Below are 23,715 nucleotides of genomic sequence, written 5' to 3'. Positions count from 1 at the left end.
GCCGCAGGGACCGATGGTAAGAATACCTGAACTCTGCGACCGAAGGCACCGCCATGTTCGTCCAAAGCGCCAGGCTGATGTCCTGGAGCTGCACAGCTCTCTCAACCCACTCCCCCAGGGTGACATGTGAGGAGGACAGGATGGGGAAGCCGCTCACATCCCAGGGACTTGCTCTGCAGCTGCTGGTCAAGACTTCAAAGCAGCACTTGGAGAACACAGCTCTACTGAGACTGCCGGGGCCCTGATGGATGGAGAGAGATCATGCATCTTTTAAAAATTAACTAAAAGGATTTCAACAAGCAGAACTGAGCACTTCAGAGTAAGAAAGAAAAAGAAAAGGAGGCCCAGGCTGCTAAGACCAGGTAAACCTCAACCAGAGTATGGATTGGGGTCAGGTGTTAACAGGCTTTAAAGAAACAGACTCCATTCTCAAAGAATGAGGAACAATTGGTGCTTCACTACAGCAAGAAAATCCCTCCCACCTGGGCATCAGGAAGACCATTCCTGCAGTAGAGCTTGGGGCCCACTGCAGGAAGGTAAGACTTGGGAAGCCAGGAAAAGAGTGAGAAGATAGATGTTAAGAGTCAGGGACAAAGGGGCGCCTTGGTAGCACAGCTGGTTAAGCAGCTGCCTTTAGCTCAGGTCCTGATCCCAGGGCCATGGGATCAAGCCCCATGTCAGGCTCCCTGATCCATGCGGAGTCTGTTTCTCCCCCTGCTTGTGCTCTCTTGCTCATGCTCTCTTTCGCAAATACATAAAACTCTTAAAAAAAAAAAAAAAAAGAAAGAAAGAAAGTCAGGGACACAGTTTTCAAACCTGTGCTCCTTGGACTGTGCATCTGGGACACGCTAGCAGCTGTCCACAGCAAAGGATTAGGTGGTTAAATACATAATATGGGAAACACTGTATACTCTGGAACTCTTGGGGATCTGTAAGATCTATCACTAAAGGCTTTGAGAAGTGTGTTATAATAAAGAAATCAATTTTGAGGGGCGTCTGGCTGGGCTCAGTCAGAAGAGTATGTGACTCTTGATCTCAGAGTCATGAGTTGGAGCCCCATGTTGGGTATAGAGGTTAAGAAAAAAAATTTTTTTATTAAAGGTATCATATTTGATAGAGCAAGAGAATAGAAGAGTCCCAAACAAAGCCATGAACATCTGTGGGACTAAGGTATGATAAAGGTGGCATTTCAAATGAGAGTGGAAAGGATGAATTAGTCAAACATGATGGTGTTACACTGCTTTTGGATGTACTGTTTGTATAAAATATTTGTATACCTATCTTACAAAACAAGATCTCCAGATGTAACTGATTATTTAAATATAAAACAGAACAAATATATATAAGAAAATATTGGCAAATGGTTAGCTCTAGGGATAGTGAAGACTTTTTTTTTAAAGCATGACACCAAAGCCAGAAAATAGAAAGTCAGCCAAGTATTTTAAAAGAGAACATTATAAAACTTGAGAGACAAGAGAACATTAGAAGTATATTTCCAACCACATAATAGGTAAAGGTTTAATATCCATAATATATAAAGAGATCTTCAATAAGAAAATGATCATGAATTCAATTTTTTTTTTTTTACAAAATGAGCAATAAACATGACTGAAAAATTCAGAAAATGAAACTTTATACATATGTGTAAAGATGTCTAATCTCAACAAAATAATCAGGAGTACAAATTCAAATGAGATTTTAAAAATTGAATAATTGGCAATAATTAAAAATGTTGATAGCATCTAGTGTGTCAAGGATATGAAGAAACAGGTTCTCACAGATACAATAAGTGAAACTGCTCTAGTCCTACATCTTCCTGTGATCATCCAGGACTTTGTGACCTTCCCCTCTACTAGCTCCTAGCATGTTCATAAAAGTAAACATACCCTGGTGCTTACAGCAGCATTATCAAAACAGACAAATTATGGAAACAGCCCAAATGTCCATCAACTAATAAATGAATAAAATAGATGTGAGGGGGGGTGTCACTCACACACACACAGGAATATTACTCAGCCATAAAAAAGAATGAAATCTTGCCATTTGCAATGTTATGGATGGAGCTAGAGTATTATGCTAAGTGAATTAAGTCAGAGAAACAAATATAATGTCACTCTTATGTAGAATTTAAGAAACAAATGAACATGGGGGAGAAAAGAGGCAAAAAAGAAACAGAGTCAACTATAGGGAATAAACTTACGGTTACTAGAGGGAAAGTTGGAGGGAATGGTTTAAACAGGCGATGGGTATTTAAGGAGGGCACTTGTGATAAACACCAGGTATTGTGTGTAAGTGATGAATCACTAAATTCCACACCTGAAACTAACATTACTCTGTATATTAACTAATTGGAATTTAAAAACTGGGAGTGGGGAGGTAAAAATCAAAAACCACCTGCTCAGACATTCTGAGAATGGCCATGAATTTCTTTAACTGTGCAGACATTCTGACCAAGGATTAAATCCAATTCTTATAATATGTCCACAGAAATACTAGGATAAATAGACAAAGGTTAATGTAACAGCAGTTGATGCAGGTATGATTGTAATAGGAAGGGGGAAATAAAGCAAGAAATCTCCACATTTATGAATAAGCAAGTAATTAAATAAATTCCAACACAGGGGCGCCTGGGTGGCTCAGTGGGTTAAGCCTCTGCTTTCAGCTCAGGTCATGATCTCAGGGTCCTGGGATAGAGCCCCACATCGGGTTCTCCGCTCGGCAGGGAGCCTGCTGCCCCTCTCTCTCTGCCTGCCTCTCTGCCTACTTGTGATCTCTGTCAAATAAATAAATAAAATCATAAAAAAAAAAAGTTAAGGGGCGCCTGGGTGGCTCAGTGGGTTAAAGCCTCTGCCTTCGGCTCGGGTCATGATCTCAGGGTCCTGGGATCGAGCCCCACATCGGGCTCTCTGCTCCGCAGGGCGCCTGCTTCCTCCCCTCTCTCTCTGCCTGCCTCTATGCCTACTTGTGATATCTCTCTCTCTCTCTCTGTCAAATAAATAAAATCTTTAAAAAAAAAAAAAAAAAAAAAAGTTAAAAAAATAAATAAATTCCAACACATTAGAACAATGGGATACCTTAAAAAGAATAAGCTGGAATGACATGCTTCCATGACATATTATGTGAACAAAGAAAGCGACCTTATTTTTGTTTACATATACATTTAATATAAAATATATGTAAAAGAATAAAAAGCAAAGAGTAGTTATTTCTAGAGAATTCTAGTAAGTATCTATCTATGTAAAGTTGGTACTTGAACACGGGGTTAGGGGTGGCAACCCTCCCATGCAATAAAAAAATCCATGTATTTTGGGGCACCTGGGTGGCTCAGTGGGTTAAGCCGCTGCCTTAGGCTCAGGTCATGATCTCAGGGTCCTGGGATCGAGTCCCGCATTGGGCTCTCTGCTCAGCCGGGAGCCTGCTTCCCTCTCTCTCTGTCTCTGCCTGCCTCTCCATCTACTTGTGTTTTCTCTCTATCAAATAAATAAATAAAATCTTTAAAAAAAAAAATCCATGTATTTAATGGCTAACTACCCAAAAATGTAACTATGTATAGTACAGTAGAACAAGACACCAGAGGTCTTCTCATCCCCAAAGGTAGCAAAGTTGGACCCAGGAGGGATATCCGCTATTTGTTCCTCTACCCAAGAATGCAGAATCTCCTTCCAAATAGAATGCAGAGAAAGGCAAAGAACCAGGGAAGGCAGACTACCTTTACTCACCTTTTCCAGGTCACTTGCTCCCCCTGACTCCTGCTGCATGGTTCTAACACAGTTTCTGCTTACAGGAAATTCTGGCAAGCAGAGAGCCAGCTGCCACTATTCCTGTGGTATTAACTCCCTGCCTTGGACTTTCAGCACCATAGACAATACCCCTCCCTCCTGTACCCTCTGCCACCAAAAATCCTACTAAGCACTTATCCTGTCCCCTGGTGTTTTCCTAGACTCCTTACCTCAGGGAGTCATCATTCTGTGGTCCTTTGTCAACTCTTCCAGTGATAGGCCCTGTCACTTCAGTGAGACACCTGCCAACACCCACCATCCCTTTGTACCTTTCTCAGTTCAATACCTCAATGAACAGAGTTTTGCACAGGTAGTGGGAATAAGGAAGAGTGCCAGAATCAGGTGAGAGCCCTGTTGTTCCAGCCTTCCCTGCATCTTTCCTCTACCCTCCCTTCGCTTCTAGGCATTTGGTTCTACCTTACTTTTCAATCACAACATAAAATACATATTTACTGAGAAAAATCCATGTGTAAGTGACCCTGTGCAGTTCAAACCTTGTCTTGTTCAAGGGTCAACTCTATATACACACACATACACATATGTACATATACATTACTATACTGTTAAAATATTTAATAACTAGGATAAAGGTATTTTATAATTAGAGAAGAAAGTGAAGACTTTTTTATTATTATTTTAGAGAGAGAGAGCATGAGCAGAGGGTGAAGCAGAGGGGGAAAGAATCCCCAAGCAGACCCTGCACTGAGTGTGGAGAGCATGACCTGAGCTAAAACCAAGAATCAGATGTTCAACGACTGAGCCAACCAGACAGCTCAAGTGAAGATGTTTAACCCAAATGGTTTAAGACAGAGTGTCTTTTTTGAAGATATTCTTACTAACATCCTGCAGAAAATAAAGTATTGCAATCACTTATTTAGTTACTGCTCTGTCCTAGGAATAAATGTTTATTGCTAGAGGGGCGCCTGGGTGGCTCAGTGGGTTAAAACCTCTGCCTTTGGCTCAGGTCATGATCCCAGGGTCCTGGGATCGAGCCCCGCATCGGGCTCTCTGCTCAGTGGGGAGCCTGCTTCCCCCTCTCTTTCTGCCTGCCTCTCTGCCTACTTGTGATCTCTCTCTGTGTCAAATAAACAAATAAAATCTTTAAAAAAAAATGTTTATTGCTAGATCAAGAATTTTTATCAAACACTTCTATGATTTTATGCCAACAAACCTTCAATGTGGAGTCCAAAAGGGACTTGGGCATCTCCCTCTGCTCTACACCAGGCAGAGGGCTCCACATTAGCCAGTACTCTGGATTTGTAGTCACAGTACTACTCCAAAAAGACATAAATGTGGAATTAAACAAGTCAGACCACAAGGAAATAATTTCTTCAGTAGACCCCTAAAGATAAATAGATAAAAGAATATTTGAGAAAAATTCCATTAATCAAGTTATGAGGTCTCCCTCTTGTAAGACTCATCTAAAATTAACATGGGTTTAAATATATTAATTCTAAAGTCCCTGATTCCCTACCACCCTGGTCATCTTGGTTAAGCCACTTATCTTATTTATAATTTTAGAAAACTGAGATCTGCTTTTTATAAGGAAATACAAGTGAATCACACAAATATAATATCAGCAAAACAGGTAAGTGAACAAAAGCATTATAAAAAAAGGTTGCACTAATGAAGTTATAATAACTGTTGTTTACCACTATTGACATTCGATAGTTACTCGTGGGGGAAAGAGTTATAACACTCACATGTATTTTTGCACAAACAATAAAAATAAGCAAATAATTTAGTGTTATTTAACTGGAAACCAAACAGAATGATTCTGTGATGAGTTGAGGAATGCCCAGGTAATTAATGCAAAAAACACTCAAAATTCTCCCCTTTCAAAGTTAATTCAAGTAAGACTGAGTTTTGGACATAAACAGAACATTCTGCAACCAGTCTGCCACAGAAAGTTTAACTGGGCCATAGCATTAAGAAGCTTTATCTCCCTTTTTGATCTTAGTTTTTACCTTCTGATGGTGCAATAGGAACCAAAGATCTCGAAGCTCTTGTGGAGCAATTGGTGTGTGCTTAAGACAAAACGTGATGTGATGACTGATCTCCTCATCTATCTGTGGTTGCTGATTTTTGCTGGACCTGTTCCACAAACAAAGAGGAAGAAAGGATGGGTCGTGGACTGTCAATAAACTGCTAGAAATCTGTTACGTATGGGAAGATGGAACACACAGAACTTACAATGCATTTATTAAAATACAAACAAGCAATTTTACTGGAAAGACACCTAGTAACTTGAAAAGGTGGAGTCAAAACAGGCAAAGAATCAGTGGCAACAGATTTCCCTTGGTTTTAGTAGCTAGTCCCCTTTAAGACAAGTCTGTGCTATGTTTCACATGTAGGATCCATAGAATAACCTAACAAAAAAAAAGTTCCCCCAAGGAAAATGGCTCACCTTCTTAGACAAGCCTGTGTCATAAAATCAGCTGTCACTTTGTACTGCCAAAGCATAGCTAGGTACTCCATTGGAGGCCACAACTGAACATTCCTGGTGAGTTGGATTAAGGAGGTAAAGTCTGGTTGGAACAGGGAGGAAGCTTCATTGTGCTTTTTTTCGAGAAAACCAAGTGAAATTCCTTTGGCTTTTAGTTCTGAACAATGGGCATTCACAATATACTTCAACTCATCTGGACAAAAAGACACATGTAATATTAACAGCATTGTGGTCAACAGAACAGGCTCAGATTCCCAAGAACTAGTTATGTGACTGTGAGTTTAACCTGAGCTTAAGTTTTGTACCTGTGAGATGACATCACTAATACCTGCATGATTCTGACGACAGAATTAAACAGTATCTGTAAAGCCCATCTCTCTGCCTGACATACTCACTTAATGGTAGTTATAGCATACCCAGAAAAGGGAAAGAGAAAAGGAAAAAAGAAACAGAAAAAAAGAAAATCTAAGGTAAAAACTTAAAAACTTATTGGCTGCAGAGTGGCAGATAGTTCTGGAGCATCCGTCAGCAGGCTAAACTCTAGAGTATATTACCTGGGTTGGCATCTTCCAGAATATTAGCTTTGAGGACTAATCCCCAGGCCTGCAAGAGACTTTTCTTTAAAGTCCATTCAGAAGCAACCACTTGGAGACGTTTAATGTCTTCCCACCATCCACTTTCCCCAAGGGCAGACATCCGCTCTCTGATGGCAAGTGCTTTGTGAAGGACTTTCAATTGAGACAAACACTCCACCACCAGCTTATTCTGAAACAACAAAACCCAGGAGAACCTACTATAGAGGAGAAATGAGATTCTTTTTACCAGCCTGTTTAATGTCTAAAAAAAATATGAAACGTTTCCACAACGCTTCTAGAAAACATAAGGTTTGTTTACTCCTGTTACTCTCAGGAGATTTTATAGTAATAAAGTTAAAACTCTACTCAGACGCAACACTCTCCAAGAATAAGCAAAACGTTAACACTAAACAAATCAGTTAATAGTACTGTGAACATCTGAAAGTTAAGTGTTATTGGAAAGGATGAGTCTAGTTAAATGGCAGTCCCCAGGCTCCAGAACTTCAGAAAAGGTCAAATCTTAGTGTTTACAACATGTTTCTAAGTTGTACCTTAAAAGGAAATGGTCGTCCCAGGAATTTTTGCAACTTCTTTATACCAGTGAAGCCACCTGTCGGGCTCCCCAAGCAATTCTGAATATGTTCTGAGACCGTCTGAATCTCTTTGTAGTATCTTTAAAGGAGAAAAGGGCAGAGGGGAGTAAGGAAAAAGGGAAATGCTGGATAGTATAGAGACACAGTAGAGGCATCATTTACATTTTATATTTGCTTTATATTCACCAATAGACTAAGGGAATCAACCAAAGTAAAGCAAGAAGTTTCAATTCCAAACCCTTTTTTCTTTATCATCATCAGTACTATAGATGTTGACATTATTACTCTAAATATGAGTCTTACTTGTCCTCGTGGTTCATTAGGAGTTGGGGAATCTGACGGACCCAATGTTTTAAAACCCAGTGCCAGTGAAGGGCAAGCAGGGCGAGGCCTGGGGCATCCACTTTTACTGTGTCAGCCACAGTCCAAAACCGATCCCGCCACCGCAGAGAATCCAAGATCTAAAAACAAAGTAAACCAAACTACTCAAAAACATTTCTCAGGAAAAGACACAAGACACAGATTTCAATTGTTAATCAATACTCAACATACCCACATAAATGGTCTAGCATTCGAATGAAATATTTTTAGGGACATTAAAGCAGCCAGAGAAGGCACAGCTTTTTTCCTCCAACCACTTGAAGTTCAGAGCTATTTCCTTAGAGAAAATGGAATTATTGGGTCATAGGGTATGTATACATGCAATTTTATTAGACACTGCCAACTTCTCTTACAAAGCAGCTGCACTATTTTATATTCCAACCAGCAGCACATGAGTATTCAGTTGTTCTGTTTCCTTACCAATACTTAATCCTGTTAGTGATTTTAATTTTAGCCATTTTGTGGGTGGTACTTCACTGTGGTTTCAATTACACTTCTTTGATAACTAGCGAGGTTGCAACTTTTGAAGTTCTTACTAAGCATTCATATATCTTCTGAAAAGCATCTATTCAAATTATCTTGCCCATTTAAAAATTTGGGCTGTTCTAGTTTATATAATTTACATATAGTTTCTATATTATACAATTATAATTTCACGTATACAGCCCGTTTTTTAACAGTTTCTCCCAGTGTTTTCATTTTCTTAACATTGTCAATTAAGAACAGAAGTTTTTGGGTGCCTGGGGGGCCCAGTGGGTTCAGCATCTGCCTTCAGCTAGGGTCATGATCCAGAGTGAGTCCACATCGGGCTCCCTCCTCTGCAGGGTGCCTGCTTCTCCCTCTGCCACCCCCCATCTCCCATGAATAAATAAATAAAATCTTTTAAAAAAACAAGTTTTTGATTTTGACAAATCTTATCAAATTTTTTCTCTTATGAAGAATCCTCTGAAATCTTTGCCTATCCTCAGGTTACGAAGATTTTCTCCCATGTTTTCTTTTAGACAGTACATAGTTTTAGCTTTTATATTTAGATTTATGACCCATTTTTGAGGTAGTTTTTCTATATAATGTAAGACAGGGGTAAAAGCTCATTTTTAACTTTACTATATGAACTTTATTGTACTTGTTCCATCACAATTTGTTGAATACACTGTTTTTCCCCATTAAAATATCTTTACACTTTTAGAAGAAAAAAATCAATTAACTCTAAGATCTATTTCTGAATTCCTTCTGGTTTCATTGGTTTACATGTCTATCCTTGTGTTAATACCTACTGTTTTCACTAAAGTAGGTTTGTAATGCAAATCAGGTGTGTCTCTATCATTGCTCTTCTAAAATTTTTTTTTTTTTTTTTAAGATTTTATTTATTTATTTGAAAGAGAGAGATGGCGGGAACAGGAACATGAGCAGGGGGAGTGGAACAAGGGAAGCAGGCTTCACCCCTACCCCAGCAGACAGACTGATGAGGGGCTCCATCCCAGGATCCTGGAATCATGACCTGAGACAGAGGCAGGAGGCGCCCCCTAAAAGCTATTTTTATAGCAAAGTTGTCTCAAGATTTCTTGAGCGTTTTCTCTCCGAGATTCCATGAGGTAAAAGCTACTTTCATAATATCAAATTATTTACCTTTTTTTCACTATGTTAACATTTGCACTGACAGTACCAGAAAGAGGGGGGATGGGTGGGATGGACAAACTGTGATCGGGTATATGGCAAACACTATATATTGAAAATGAAGTGAATCTGTCAGCTCAAGAAAAGCAACTGAGAGTATTTGCTGCTAGTGATAAAAGTCAAGCTTTCAAAGCAAAACCCAGAAGTTTGAAAAACCAAGACCCTGACAAATTCCCAATATTTCAAAATTTTTCTGATGAGGTTTGTGATAGTTGTACATGAGTGTGACTCTGCTGACATTGAAGAATGATTTGTCAACATTTGGAAGATCTGGTAACTCCATGAAAAATATTTTCCAAATTCCCAAAGCACGAGCTCAATTCCTACAAGAGTAAGAGTCCATCCAAAGTGCAAGCCAGACGAATAGATTTTGATGCATGACGAATTTGGTGTATTATTATCAGATTCCACATTACAAGTAAACTTTAGAAAACTATCACTTGTCAAGTTGTGGTACAGTACCGAAGAAAATTATTCACAATTATATGAAATGGCAATGAAGATACGAGGTTGGAAAAGGGAGGAGTGTAACTATATGAATAGAGGCTGAAACAATATAACATAAGAGAATGAATGCAAAAACAGAGTCCATTTTCTTCTGTTAATCCAGATATTAAAGAGACTTGCAGAAATGTAAAGACAGTTGTACTTTCCATTAATTTGTTTTGAAAAACAGTTCTCATTAAAAATTTTATTCCTATTAACATTAAATGGATTTGCTGTATTTTTTAAGCAAACTAATAAATATATTTTGTATTTTTCAGATTTATTTCCTAATATAGTAAATACGGACAGATGTGACTATATAAACAAAAGTTCTTTAGAATCTTTGGTAAACTTTTTGGACTCAAGACTCCTTTATGGTCTTAAAAGTTAAGACCTACTGTTCTAGTTTATTGAAATTACTAGAATAATCTGGATTCAAAACTCAAGGAAATCCATATACAATAATGATGTCTAAGAAGGCTTAAGTGGATTAAAATACAAACTAAAATTCCAGTGTTCTCCAAGAGGTAGAGATTGTAGCATATACATTTGATGGAATATTACTTGGCAATAAAAAGAGATGAACTCTTGATACACTAAACAATATGGATACATCTCAAAATAACTGTTTTGAGTTAAAAAAGCCAGACAAAAAAGTATACTGCATAATTCCATTATGTAAAATGCTAGAAAAATGCAACTGACCAAAAGCATATTAATGGATACCTGGTTTAGGGTGGGGGCAAGGAAGAGAAAGGAACTACAAAAGAACATGAGGAAAGGCTTGAGGGTATGTACTGGATATGTTCACTATTGTGGTAATGGCTTCATAGGTGTATACATGCCAAACATAAAATTCTACACTTCAAATATATGCTATTTATTATGTCAATTATATACCCACAAAGCTCTAAGATCTTATATATATTTTATATATATATAAAATATATATATATGTATCTGTTAAGAACAATTAAATTTCTCAAGTAATATTGGATATATAATAACATTATAGCTTGTCTCACCCCTAAAAATCTTAAACATTTGTCTTGACACAAAATAAAAACATGAGGTACATTTCCTCACCTCAATGACACTGGCATTGGATACGATCCCCTGAGATGACTGGACCCAGAGCAGGATTAGTGCATCACAAAGTTCAAAAAAAGCAGCAAGATTGACCACAATTTCAGGGGGCAGACTGTGATAGCTCTCTGGATCTTAGAGTTGACATAAATAAGAACATTCGATCAGATTTAAATTAATCTCTGGACATTTTCAAAGTCAAATGCAATATGGAACTTAATTGCAACTCCAGTATGAAGGTCAGTTTTGAAAGGTCAAAACTGAAAGCAAACTCTTAGCCTACTATCACCATATTAAATTTAAAAGATCAGGTATGCATATCTATAGAAGTTCTTAACATCTTAGTGAAAAATTAAAATTACTGAGCAATAATGGATATTTTATACAAATACGTGTTTAAATACAAAACAAAAACAAAGTGTATATATGTTTGAATGAATAAACAGCACAGAGGAGAGGATACAAATGAAGGTACTGTTAACAAGAACTGCTTCAAAGGCAGACTTCACTTTTTATGCTTCCATACAGTCCAAATTTTTTCCAGCAAGCGCAGATATCTTTTCAATTTAAAAAAAATAAAGGATGAAGAAAGAACCTATAACCAAATACTTAGAAGCGTGAACTTTTTGAGTCAACAGATCTAGATTTCAAATTTTAGCTCTGTTACTTGCTAGAGATGTGACCATCAGGATCTCTGCACGTCCCTCTCCTCTCTTCACAAAATAAGATCTACACCACATAAGGTTACTATAAAAAGTAAATGAAATTGAGGACATGTACAAAGCAGTTAGTCATTACTATTGAACAATCAGGCCAGCAAGTCAAAAGAAATCAGTAAAATGGCAGCAGCTGCTGAAGGTCTCTTAAGCAACATTTTATGATCAGATCCATAACTCAAGAATATAAAAGGTAAACTTCTCACCTTTATGGAACTCAAAGGACATTCTCAAAACACTATTTCTTAACTTTTTGCCACCAACAGAAACCAGATTTGCTTCAGTAAAAATACGTTTTTCCCGGTCAAGATACAGGATTGTCCTGAAATGAGATCAATAACATAACAAATATTATTGGTTCCTGGTGTATTCTATTTCACAATCACATCCTCTACCTGCTGAAATCTTAAGAATCCTTGGAAGATCAATCTCCTTCAACCTGCCATTCCTTTGCATCCCCTCCGAATTCTGGACTAAAGAGATGGAGGTAAAAGTGATGACGACTGTGTGTTGGGCAGGGGGTGGGGAAGACAGAGGGCTGGGAAAAGGTGCATCTAGGTAGACTGCCAGGCTTTGCTGTGATCCCACTAAATACAGTGTGAACTCCTCAAAGCGGCCGTCATACATTAACCTCCGGTGTTATAAGTTACCTGGGGAGGCACCAGGGGGAGTTACTAGGAGGGGAGACAAGAGGGCCTTTGAAGTGCTGGTTCATACCATATGCATGAGTTCACCTTTTGAAAATTCCCTGAAACCAAATATACTCATTATTAAATGTACTTTTCTATAATGTACATTATACCTCAATTATAAAATTATTTGTAAAAAGGTATTACATTACACTGTTTGCCAATTAAAAAAATACTGCTGGCCATTACATTAAATGTGAGGAAAGACCAGCTTATATAACAATTAGGTGAATTTGTATGTTGGGTGTGCACATAAGGATGCAGGCTCCACATGTCTCAACATTTAAGGATGGGAAATGACGTGGACACAAGGCTGTGAGAGAATGAGCAGGTAAAAATGGGAGGAACTGCTGAGAATCATAAATAGAAAACAATAGAAATATGACTCTAGGTCATATGATAAAGGATTAACTGCAAAATAAAACACAATATTAACATTAAGCTAATGTATCTCTTAAAAGCATCCTATTAAATTATTAAGAACTTGCAGAATTTACAGGCATTTTGCATTCAGAGTTACTTCACTGAGCATGGAGCATGAAGGCAAGGTGGTGATGAAGGGAATCCCATCCAACATCCCACCACTTCTTAGGTTCAGGAGATTAAACACATGTAAGCTAAATTTGACAGAGTTTAAAAAAGGTATAATCGATAAAGCCATATTGTATAGGAAGGCAAACATGCCCAAAACAGCAGGCTTCACCTACTTGTTTGCAACAGACTCTAAAAGGGCAAAGAGCTGCTCAGGCTGGTCTGTTTGTGGGTCAAAGTCCATGGAGTTTCTAATGATGTCCAAAGCCTGCATATTCCATCGGGGGTCCAAAGGGATCACAAATTCATCTGGTTTAAAGAAACAAAACAAAAAATAGAACTTGGCAGTTAAACTCCCTGCCTAGAAAATTTCAGTGGAAGATTTGTACTGTCTTAATTTGATCACATTCAGTCCTGATGGGGAAAGAAAGAGAATAAGAAAATTGCTGGTTTCAGCCCACAACACTAGAAAAATATAGATCAATTGCTTTTACACTATTTCCTTTCTAAATGCTAAATTTCTACTAGTCCTGAAAATTCACTCCACTGCAGGATATAAGGTAATCCCTCTAGAACATAAGCATTCCAACCAATACTTTCACTTGCCCAGGTCCCACGGCTGGTCAGAAAACAATCTATGAGCTTCATCACCCAATCTGTTGTCATTAACCTCAAAAAAAACCTAACTCACATGGTGGCAAATGAATAAATATGTTTCATTTGCTGTCAGGAAGAAAAACCACTCAGGAGGCACCCAGGTAGCAAAGTCAGTTAAGTGTCCGACTCAGGTTTTAGCTCAGGTCCTGATCTCAGAGTCACAGGATCTAGCCTCAAGTCCTGACACAGGATCAGTGTTGGGCCCTGAGTGTGCACAGTCTGCTTGAGATTCTCCTTCTCCCTCTGCCAGTCCCCCTGGCACTCCCATGCACAAGTGCACTCTTTCAAGAAAATAAATCTTTAAAACACAAAAAACAAAAACAACTCAAGATTTTGCTTTTAAAAGCCCTTTCTTGGGGCACCTGGGTGGCTCAGTGGGTTAAAGCCTCTGCCTTCGGCTCAGGTCATGATCCCAGGGTCCTGGGATCGAGCCCCACATCGGGCTCTCTGCTCAGCAGGGAGCCTCTCTCTCTGCCTGCCTCTCTGACTACTTGTGATCTCTGTCTGTCAAATAAATAAATAAAATCTTTTTAAAAAAAACAAACAAACAAACTTTTCTCTTAACAACTCAGAATGCTCTGAGTTGAAGGGATCCAAGAGATACGAATTTAATTCCCATATTTTTCAAACACAGGCTTAAAATAAGTATGGAAGATGGCTCTCAAATGAAAAGCTAGTTTGTGGCTGAGTTGGGACCAGAGACCAGTCTTCCAACTCCTGTGCTCTCCCCATTATGTTGTGTATCATCATCATCTTTCAAAGTCTAAAGGAAAAAGGGATGGTTTCAAACAAAGAAGTAGCATTTGCACCTGGGTACTGTGAGTCTTCCAAAATACAGTGCTTATTACAGTGGCAGTTCTGACAGGTCTTTTTCCGTAGACTTGATGGGACCAGTTCCCTAAACTGTGCTGAGAACTCAAAATCAAATGAGGTGCAGTACCTGTTATATTTGGCTGTAATATTTTGATGACATTACTGACCCCCGCTGAGAGAGAATTTGAGTAAAAATTCCTAAGAGATGCAGCACTGGCTTCCAAAAGAATCTGTATTGATTCTGTGGAGGAAGGAGAAGAAAATGTTAATATTAAAAGTAGAGTTGTCCAAGCAAACTTTTTGCAGTGATGGAAACATCTATAGTTGCACTGTCAGCCACTAGTCATGTGTTAGTAAGCACGTGAAATGTGGCCAGTGCAACTAAGGACTGGATTTTAGATTTTATTTCATTTTAATTAATGTATATTTACATTTCAGTGGCTACCTGTGGCTGGTAGTCCTCATATAGGACAATGCAGATAATATATAAATTCCCTGTATACAATTTTAGACAGATCACATGCACCACACAATATACACATTCCCTGGCTAAGTTCTCACGGATAGAAAGGTTCATGTAAACTCAATTACTTTAGGCAACAAGTTCTACCAACAAATTCCAAGTCCTATACTTTGCAATGCATGCAATGTTGTTATTGTTGGGTTTTCCTCTTAAAATGAAAAAAGTACAAAGAAATTAAGCACAACTTAGAGCACTGGAACTGAAATAAGTCTCTTATGCACTTTTAAGGGGAAATGAAGTTACCAAAAGCAACCTTCCCCAGAACGTTCTACAGTAGTACAGCAGCATGTTCAAAAAATAAACAGTAACATAACACTGCACATTCTCCTTTTGGATTTGATAGGAAGGCGCAAGATCCTGAAACGCTAAGGATTACATGGGGGAAAAGTTACTCTTAGAACATATCTAAGGGCAGATATATATGTGCCTTAACTTTTTTTTTTTTTAACAGCTCTGCAAACAATAATGCCAAGTCACAAATTTCTTGCTAGGAGATCTCCTGGTGACAATTTTAACAGTGTACTCACAGAATAACAAAGCTACTGAGGCACTAAAATAGCATAAGTGTAAATATATTCACCTATTATACAAATTAAGCTTTTTGACTCACCCAGCCCCTGTGGTATATTCTTGGCTAAATGATAAAGCCATTTAACTCTGAGCATCCAATCTTGATTGGTTGCTTTTTCTATAAGAAATTTAACAGCCATGGCCAGAACATCTGGTTCATCAATCCAGTGAGTATCCACTTCAACTGAACTGAATTTCAAGCTCTCAGGGTTAGAGGACTGCATAATTTTCTCTAAGTCTGGCAAGGTAAGAGGCTGAATCCTAAAATTCATTTGAAAAATAAGGCAAAGTCAGTAATAGAATCAACTTTCATTTTGTATGTCAAAGAACCAGGAATATAACTTTACAAATATTGGATCCAAGAGGTGAAGGGTAAAGATTAGTCCCCTTCGAAGAAGGACAATTAAAACACATCGAGTGAATAATAATAATAGGGAGCAATGTTACGATGAACAAGGAAACTATGATAGCTAGTTAATAAATGACCACATTAACATTCTGGTCAAACACTTTGGGTCAAGACCACTACCACCAAAAAAAAAAAAAAAAAGTCAAGATGCCAAAGAGACTCAAACTGAAGGTCTCACAGACCTGGCCCAGCTGCTAGTTTTCAAGCTCATCCTGTTGAGGCAATACACTAAGATCTGTCCATCAGTTCGGACTACAGACAAGTGAGAATCTTCCGTAGCAAAGAGAGCTGAAGGCAGAGAATCTGGCCACAGGCCCATGGCAAGAATGGAGTTACTCCAGGTTTCATGTGCTCGCAGAGAAAAAACATGTTTCTCCAGTAAAGCCTGCACAAGCTGGTAAGAGATAAAAACACACGTGGGTGTACAGGCAACATACAAGTGCTATCTCCAGAAACTTGCAGAGTATTAATAGTTTCCCAGGCCCTTTGTGATCATCTCATGACAACTCTCATCACAGCCTTCTCTCATCACAGCCTTCATTTTTCAACATTACAAGCTAAATTCCACTTTGATGACAACTAAGTTTCGAAAAAGTATACTTACATTTAACCTATTTTCCAGGAAAGTACTTAGCTAGCAGATCTCTACTAGAGAGTAACTGAAGTGCTCCACTCTCAGCTCACTAAAGTTACCATCAATAGGAAGAATTTCCTCCACCTAAATAATGTAGAGTATTATAACTAAGAAAGCTCTTCCAAACAGTTCTTAGTACCTTCTGGTTTGCTGGTGAATGCTGGGAGCGGACATATGCCTCCCAGCACACTTCAGAAAAGGCTCTGTCTAAACTCAGCCCTCGCTGTAGGTACTGCACAATGAGTAAGGCTGTCTGAATTAGAGTTGAAATAGAGGATGTTGGAGAACCTATTAAAAAAAAAATTGCCATTTATGAGCAACAGATTCTATAAACTGTCCAATGAAAACAGATAAATTCATCTTCACATCAAACTTCGTTCCACTCAAATCCACCCAATACTTACCCTTAGAAAGCCTTCTAAGTGGAATCTAGGGTCTCAGTAGCACATTATGGACTTGTGGAAACATTCATATTCCTTCCCTATTCTGCCTCCCCCCTCCCTTTCTGGCTGTCAAAAGCATATTGCTGGAAAGTGACAATTACAAGTATGACAAAGCCTGGTCAAATATATCCTTAATCTAAAGCTGATACACACTGAAGTAGCAAAATGAGCATGGCCTCATAAAGGACCATGTGCTTTAAAATCCAACAGAACTACATTGAAACTTCACTGGCTTTGATAAATTACTCAACCTCCCTGAGCCCTATCTATAAAATGAAAACATGCTCTGAAGAACTAATGTGAAGACTAAAAAAGCAACTGACATCGTACCTAACACATAGCAGTTACTTAGTAGATAGCATGTCATTTTTTTATCATTACCTTTGCTATTATTCTTGCCTATTCCTGTATATTTGGACATTTAGAAGAAGTAACACCTGTTTTAAGCAGCCCAAAGTTCTCTCTTTATTCTACCTTCAAAAGACTCAATGACCACCCTACAGATAAGAGGGACAAACTTTACAAATTTTAGTGCTTAAAGCAGTATTCCTCAAAATAAGGGTGTCCGAATGAATCCACCAGAACTACCTGGGAAGCTTCTTTAAAATATTAATTTCTGTGCCTCACCCAGACTTGCTGAACCCAATCTCTTAGGGGGAAGAAGGGCATCAACACATTTACATTTTTAACACACTTTTCTGGTAATTTCTATTTGCATGTATACTAAATTTAAGAACTCCTAGGTTAGGGGCGCCTGAGTGGCTCAGTGGGTTAAGCCTCTGCCTTAGGCTCAGGTCATGATCTCAGGGTCCTGGGATCGAGTCCCACATCGGGCTCTCTGCTCAGCAGGGAGCCTGCTTCCCCTTCTCTCTCTGCCTGCCTCTCTGCCTACTTGTGATCTCCCTCTCTCTGTCAAATAAATAAAAAAATTAAAAAAAAAAAGAATTCCTAGGTTAGCAGTCAAATGGAATAACGTAAGAATTTCTAGAAGAATAAAACTCTGCAGAGGCCTAGAAGTCAAGCACCTTACCTACTACAGTGCTTTGGATCTCTGTGTGTAGAGCCAAGAGGGTGTTGCACACACTATCCCCCACCAACCCAAGGCTGTGCAGCAGAACTTTCATATCCAGGTCATCTGGGATGTTCCCATCCCCTTCTCCTGAAACGTAGATTTCAAGTCCACGGTTCCTCATAGCTCGGGATATTTCTCCATGAACAGGATCCATTGAGAGAAAAAGTCTAGTAATAGAGTAATTCAAAGAAAAATAAATTAAACTCCCAGTTGCAACCAATGATGTAGTTCAGCAACAATTAGTGAGGGCAAATCCTACGTGGTTCCTCTTCAGGGAGCTTATCAAGGGAGATACCACTAACTCAAAGTCTGCTATTTTCACCTGTGTTCTACCTTCTAGTGCCGAAATGCATCAATATAGCAACATCAATTTCTCTAAACCTACTCTCTTTAGGAACTATTATTTATCCAGTGCACCTTTAAAGCTATCTGAGAATGTTAAAATTCTTATTTTCAGATATTCCCCAAATCAGATAGTGCTAATTCATCATTCTAACGTACCTACAGAGATCAGAAAAGAGAGCAATGTATTCTCCTGAAACAATTACCTTCATATATTCAATGTCTAGCAACACCTCCACCTAGCCGCCTGACATCTCCAACGCTACACAGCGGATTCCCTGCTGACCTTCCCCATGTCAAACCTGCTCATTTGCCAGTCTTCCCTTTCTCAATAAATGGTTCCCATATTTACCCAATTACTCAAGCCAAAAATTCAGGTAAAATCCTTGCTGCTTCTTTTTTTCAACCCACACATCCATCAGCAAATCCCATTCATATGGCGATCCTAGTCTAAGCTATCACATATCTTACCTGAACGACTGGAAAGACTCATGTTCAGTCTCCTGCTTCTACCCTTTAGCCCAAACCCACTGCAAGGACCTCGCCTCTGTTTATTTTTCTATTATTTCATTTTTTAAAGTAATCTTTGTGGAGCGCCTGGGTGGCTCTGTGGGTTAATCCTCTGCCTTCGGCTCAGGTCATGATCCCAGAGTCCTGGGATCGAGCCCCGCATCGGGCTCTCTGCTCAGCAGGGAGCCTGCTTCCTCCTCTCTCTCTGCCTGCCTCTCTGCCTACTTGTGATCACTCTCTGTCAAATAAATAAATTAAATTAAATTAAATTAAATAAAGGGGAAGTCAAGCTGTGTGAACTTATAAGTAAAATTATTTAAAAAAATAAATTAAAAAAAATAATAAAGTAAGCTTTGTGTCCAATGTGGAGCCTGAACTCACAACCCTGAGATCAAGAGTCACATGCTCTACCTACTGAGACAGCCAGGAGCCCCCTCTTGTTTACTGATGAGCTCCCAGAGTCTGGCAAATAGCAAAGCCACCATAAATATGTGTTAACTGAATCAATAAGTAGGTGAACATACTTATGACTGGATGCATAACTATAACATGTAAGAAGGTCCTACTGAATGTCCACCTCCCCCACTAAGGGAGTCAGATTCTTAGAAGAAAGTTAAGAGGCACGAATACCTGAAATTGGGATTTGGTGTTATGGTGGGAGTGGATCCATCTATCATTCCTCTCTCACTAAGAGTGAGAACACCTCCAGGTTCAAGCAAAGCATTCAAACGATCCAGCACTGATGGGCTGCACAAAGAATTCAAATATAATGGTGACAGACTGACATGCTACACTGGTTCTACTTTTCCTTGCACAGGCTTCCCACTGTTCCCAACCCATGTCCTCCTTCAGCCTGGACCACTCCCCCATATAGAACTGTGCTCGCTCTCTCCCCGTCCATCCCCCTTTTCACTCCCCAAGGCATGTTGCCCAGAGATTCATACACAGTAAATATACAAAATATTTGTTCCACGATTAAATAAATTAAGGAAAATTGTCCCATGATATAGCTCTTTCTTTTCTCTTTCCCCTTCCATCTCCCCAACTTCCCAACATTACCAAATCAATATGAAGGCAACTGGATTTCAATTCAAACATTCTGAAAAACACTCCAGGTAGAGAAGCCCATCATTGGACCTGGAGTAGTTTCTATTATGCCGTGTGTTATGGCAGTTTTATGATATCTCTGTCCTTACTTTAGAATCAAAGCAAGACACACTGATGCACACTTACTACATGTCTGCCCTGTAAAAGATCCTCCATTTCAAAAATCTGCCCTCAAGAATGCCCCTAACAAAAAGAGTATTTTTGATGTTAAATAAAAAGGTCTACCTCAAAAATGGTTGGAAAAGTAATCCAATTCTGTTAGCCTTCAATTTAGCTCAAAACAGTCAGACAGAACTAAAATCTTGCAGCTAATGACGACTACCTTCGTTCTCAACAGGCATCAGCCTACAGAATATGGTTGAGGATACATTTCTAGCTAACAATGGGTTCAAAATGCCAGAACGTCCAGCTAGGGTTCTACTTTGACAAGCATATCCCAAATTTCAATCTTGTGATTAAGCAGAAGGTCCTTACTTGCAAAAGTTAACATTGTCCATCAAAAGCCAATCTCCAGACTTCAGAGCCTGAACCAACACGCTGTCAACCCATTCAAATGTGCCACGGCTGCGGCCACTGGTGGACTGCAGAAGCTTCACCCCAAAATTTCGGAACTCTTCCACAAGTTTGGCAAACTCTGAAATGTCAGCCACAGCACTTAATTTCAAACCATGGCAATAAAAAAAAAAAAAAAAAGAAAAGAAAAACAAACAAAAACCCCTACGAGTTTATTAAAAGAAAATTGGAAACTTCGGGCCAAGTTCTAAAAGTTTTGTAATGAACTATAAATAAAGATTTCTGTTTTTGTTTTAACAAAACAAGTTAAAAAAAAATTAGGTCTGGTAGCAGAAAATACTTTTTAATGGCTTTTTGAATTAATGGGTAGGTAGAGGTGACTCAAAGGTCAGAAAAGGTAAATACTCTTGGTTACAGTTTCTCAAATGGCACAAGGAGAATAATGTCTTCCACCTATTACTGCATTTTTATCACATGAAAGGGCAGTAAAAGTTGGCACAATGAAAATCAATGTCATTAAACCAGGCTTTCTTCCTAAAGACCATATCATAGGATTATAGTAACAACTGCTATTTATTTGCTTAGTGCTTTGTAGTTTATATAGTCCATCCCTAGAAATTTTTCAACTGTTCTTTTTTATTGGAAACTGCCTTATGACCCTTACTCTTATCACAGAGCATAATGCACTGGACCCCATAAGGAATAAGGGTTCGACTTTATCTCTATGGCTAACAACTAAAAAACTATACAAAATATTTGAAACAGCTGCTTCCAGCACGGCACAGGGCTGTGGTACCTGAAGAAAGAAAGCCCTGTAATTGTCCTCAGTTTCTGCCTGGAAGCAATTTCTGAATTGCAAAGCAGGAGAGGGAACTTTCAAACATACCACAGAGGTCTCACTGATTTGAGTGGACAGACTGGAACTCAGGGAGGCCAAGACAACTAGAGTGAAGGGCAGAGCACTCGAGATGAAGGAGCTACTCGCAGAGCTCCAGAAACCTAGATAAGAGCCTCTGAAGTCTTGGGCTAAGTAACAGTCTGCATGTGCAGGTAAAAGGTGAGGCTCCACAAGGATGGGAAAACTTGCAAGGAAAGGACAATTGCCGGGGAGTTATGATTGGAAAATTCCCAGAGTTCATACATGACTGAGTATCCCTCCAGTTCCCACCAGCCACACTAAAAAGATGCCACTGAATACACAGGCCATTCAGCAGAGATGCCTAAATAGTGAGGTTAATCTCAGGGCGCCTGAGTGGCTCAGTCAGTTAAGCATCTGCCTTCAGTTTGGGTCATGATCCCAGGGTCCTGGGATAGAGCCCTATATCAGGCTCCCTCCTCCTGGGGAGCCTACTTCTCCCTCTCCCTCTCCCTCTCCCTCTGTCTGCCACTTCCCCTGCTTGTGCACTGTCAAATAAATAAATAAAATCTTTATTAAAAAAAAAAAAGTGGGGTTAACCTAGCCCTAAAGTAAAGGTTACTCTGAACTGACCTTAAAAAGCTTGAAATTAAGCGTGAAAATATCAAAATGATCTGGTTCAACATGGCAGTGTAGGAAGATCCTGAACTCACCCTACCCCCACGGACACACTGAATCGACAGCTACATATGGGACAACTTCCTCTAAGAAAATCCTGAGGTCTGGTTGAGTAACAACTACATAGCAGGCAAATGGAGGGGGAAAAACAAAACAAAACAAAACAAAAAACTACCTGCTACACTGAAGCAGGTAGGAAAGGCTGAGAAATAATCTCACCATAACCCCCCACCAGCATGCTGTGACCCACAACTGGGAAGGACCTGAAAACCTGGAACTTTTCACTATGGAACAAATGGTTTGAACCACACAACAGAAATCACAACTTTTTTTTTTTTTTTTTTTTTAAAGATTTTACTTACTTATTTGACAGAGAGAGACACAGTGAGACATCGGACAAAGAAAGACACAGTGAGAGAGGGAACACAAGCAGGGGGAGAGGGAGAAGCAGGCTTCCCACTGAGCAAGGAGCCCGATGTGGGGCTTGATCCCAGGACCCTGATCATATTCCGAGCCAAAGGCAGACACACAACAACTGAGCCACGCAGGTGCCCCAGGAATCCCAACTTTTAAAACATGTGCCTGAAAGGCAAGCGTTCAAAACATCTATCTTCTAAAAACAACAGGGCTTGCATCCCAGGAGCACAAGACTAATCAGAGAAAGGGCTCACACACTCAGACTCCACCCCAGGGCCCAGCTCAGAGGCAACCAATTGCACCCAGATTTAATGTGAAGGAGGCTCACCTCCTTGCATTAAAGACACAACCTCAAGAGCAGGCATCTACTATAACATATACATCCTAGAGCCTGCTGGACCACTCTCCAGGGAAGAAGACTGACAGGTGTCATCTTTGTGCTCTTCCTCTGTAGATCTCAGAAGCACCAGTACCTCCCAGAAAGCCTTTTACATAAATCTCGGGCCCTAATTTTTTTTTTTAAGATTTTATTTGTTTATTTGACAGACAGAGATCACAAGTAGGCAGAGAAGCAGGCAGAGAGAGAGGAGGAAGCAGGCTCCCCGCTGAACAGAGCTCGACGCAGAGCTCCATCCCAGGACCCTGGAATCACAGCCTGAGCCGAAGGCAGAGGCTTTAACCCACTGACCCACCCAGGCAGCCCATCGGGCCCTAATTTTTATAGTTACTACCCAGAGATGCCTCGGAGCTTGAGTTCCTGCTCCCATGGGACTAAAATAAATCAGTGTCACCCAGTGCTGTGAACTGTGTAAGTCTGATGAATCACAGACCTGTACCCCTGAAACAAAAATACATTTACATTTTATGTTTAAAAAAATAAAAAACAGGGGTGCCTGGGTGGCTCAGTGGGTTAAAGCCTCTGCCTTCGGCTCAGGTCATGATCCCAGGGTCCTGGGATCGAGCCCCACACCGGGCTCTCTGCTCAGCGGGGAGCCTGCTTCCTCCTTTCTCTCTCTCTGCCTGCCTCTGCCTACTTGTGATCTCTGTCCGTCAAATAAATAAATAAAATCTTTTTTAAAAATAAATAAATAAATAAATAAATCGGTGTCACCCAGAAAGGGGATAAAGTTGGTAAATTCTACCAAACATTCAAAAAGAATAATTATTCATCTTTCTTGAACAACTCCTTTTTTCTCTTTTTTTTTTTTTTTTTTT

General features: G+C 39.4%; 1 protein-coding gene across 3 annotated transcripts in view; it reads right to left on the bottom strand.

The window, feature by feature from the left end:
• Positions 1-23,715, bottom strand: part of LOC111158834 (midasin AAA ATPase 1) — a 168,551-nt gene that overhangs the window by 46,572 nt on the left and 98,264 nt on the right. For all 3 annotated transcript variants that reach the window (XM_022521117.1, XM_022521118.1, XM_022521119.1), the window contains 17 exons: positions 20,511-20,670; positions 19,560-19,676; positions 18,036-18,244; positions 16,702-16,850; positions 16,111-16,322; positions 15,560-15,780; positions 14,554-14,667; positions 13,133-13,265; positions 11,943-12,058; positions 11,021-11,154; positions 7,697-7,854; positions 7,352-7,472; positions 6,780-6,990; positions 6,187-6,418; positions 5,747-5,873; positions 4,951-5,121; positions 27-241 (listed from right to left, as the gene is read on the bottom strand). In XM_022521117.1, the coding sequence (XP_022376825.1) occupies positions 27-241; positions 4,951-5,121; positions 5,747-5,873; positions 6,187-6,418; positions 6,780-6,990; positions 7,352-7,472; positions 7,697-7,854; positions 11,021-11,154; positions 11,943-12,058; positions 13,133-13,265; positions 14,554-14,667; positions 15,560-15,780; positions 16,111-16,322; positions 16,702-16,850; positions 18,036-18,244; positions 19,560-19,676; positions 20,511-20,670 (2,800 nt within the window). The remainder of the gene's footprint in view (positions 1-26; positions 242-4,950; positions 5,122-5,746; positions 5,874-6,186; positions 6,419-6,779; positions 6,991-7,351; positions 7,473-7,696; positions 7,855-11,020; positions 11,155-11,942; positions 12,059-13,132; positions 13,266-14,553; positions 14,668-15,559; positions 15,781-16,110; positions 16,323-16,701; positions 16,851-18,035; positions 18,245-19,559; positions 19,677-20,510; positions 20,671-23,715) is intronic.

The sequence above is a fragment of the Enhydra lutris genome, unplaced genomic scaffold (genome assembly GCF_002288905.1).
Source record: "Enhydra lutris kenyoni isolate GAN:26980312 unplaced genomic scaffold, ASM228890v2 scaffoldscaffold63, whole genome shotgun sequence".
In the NCBI taxonomy this organism is placed as follows: Eukaryota; Metazoa; Chordata; class Mammalia; order Carnivora; family Mustelidae; genus Enhydra; species Enhydra lutris.
This window is presented reverse-complemented; position numbering and strand designations above follow the sequence as displayed.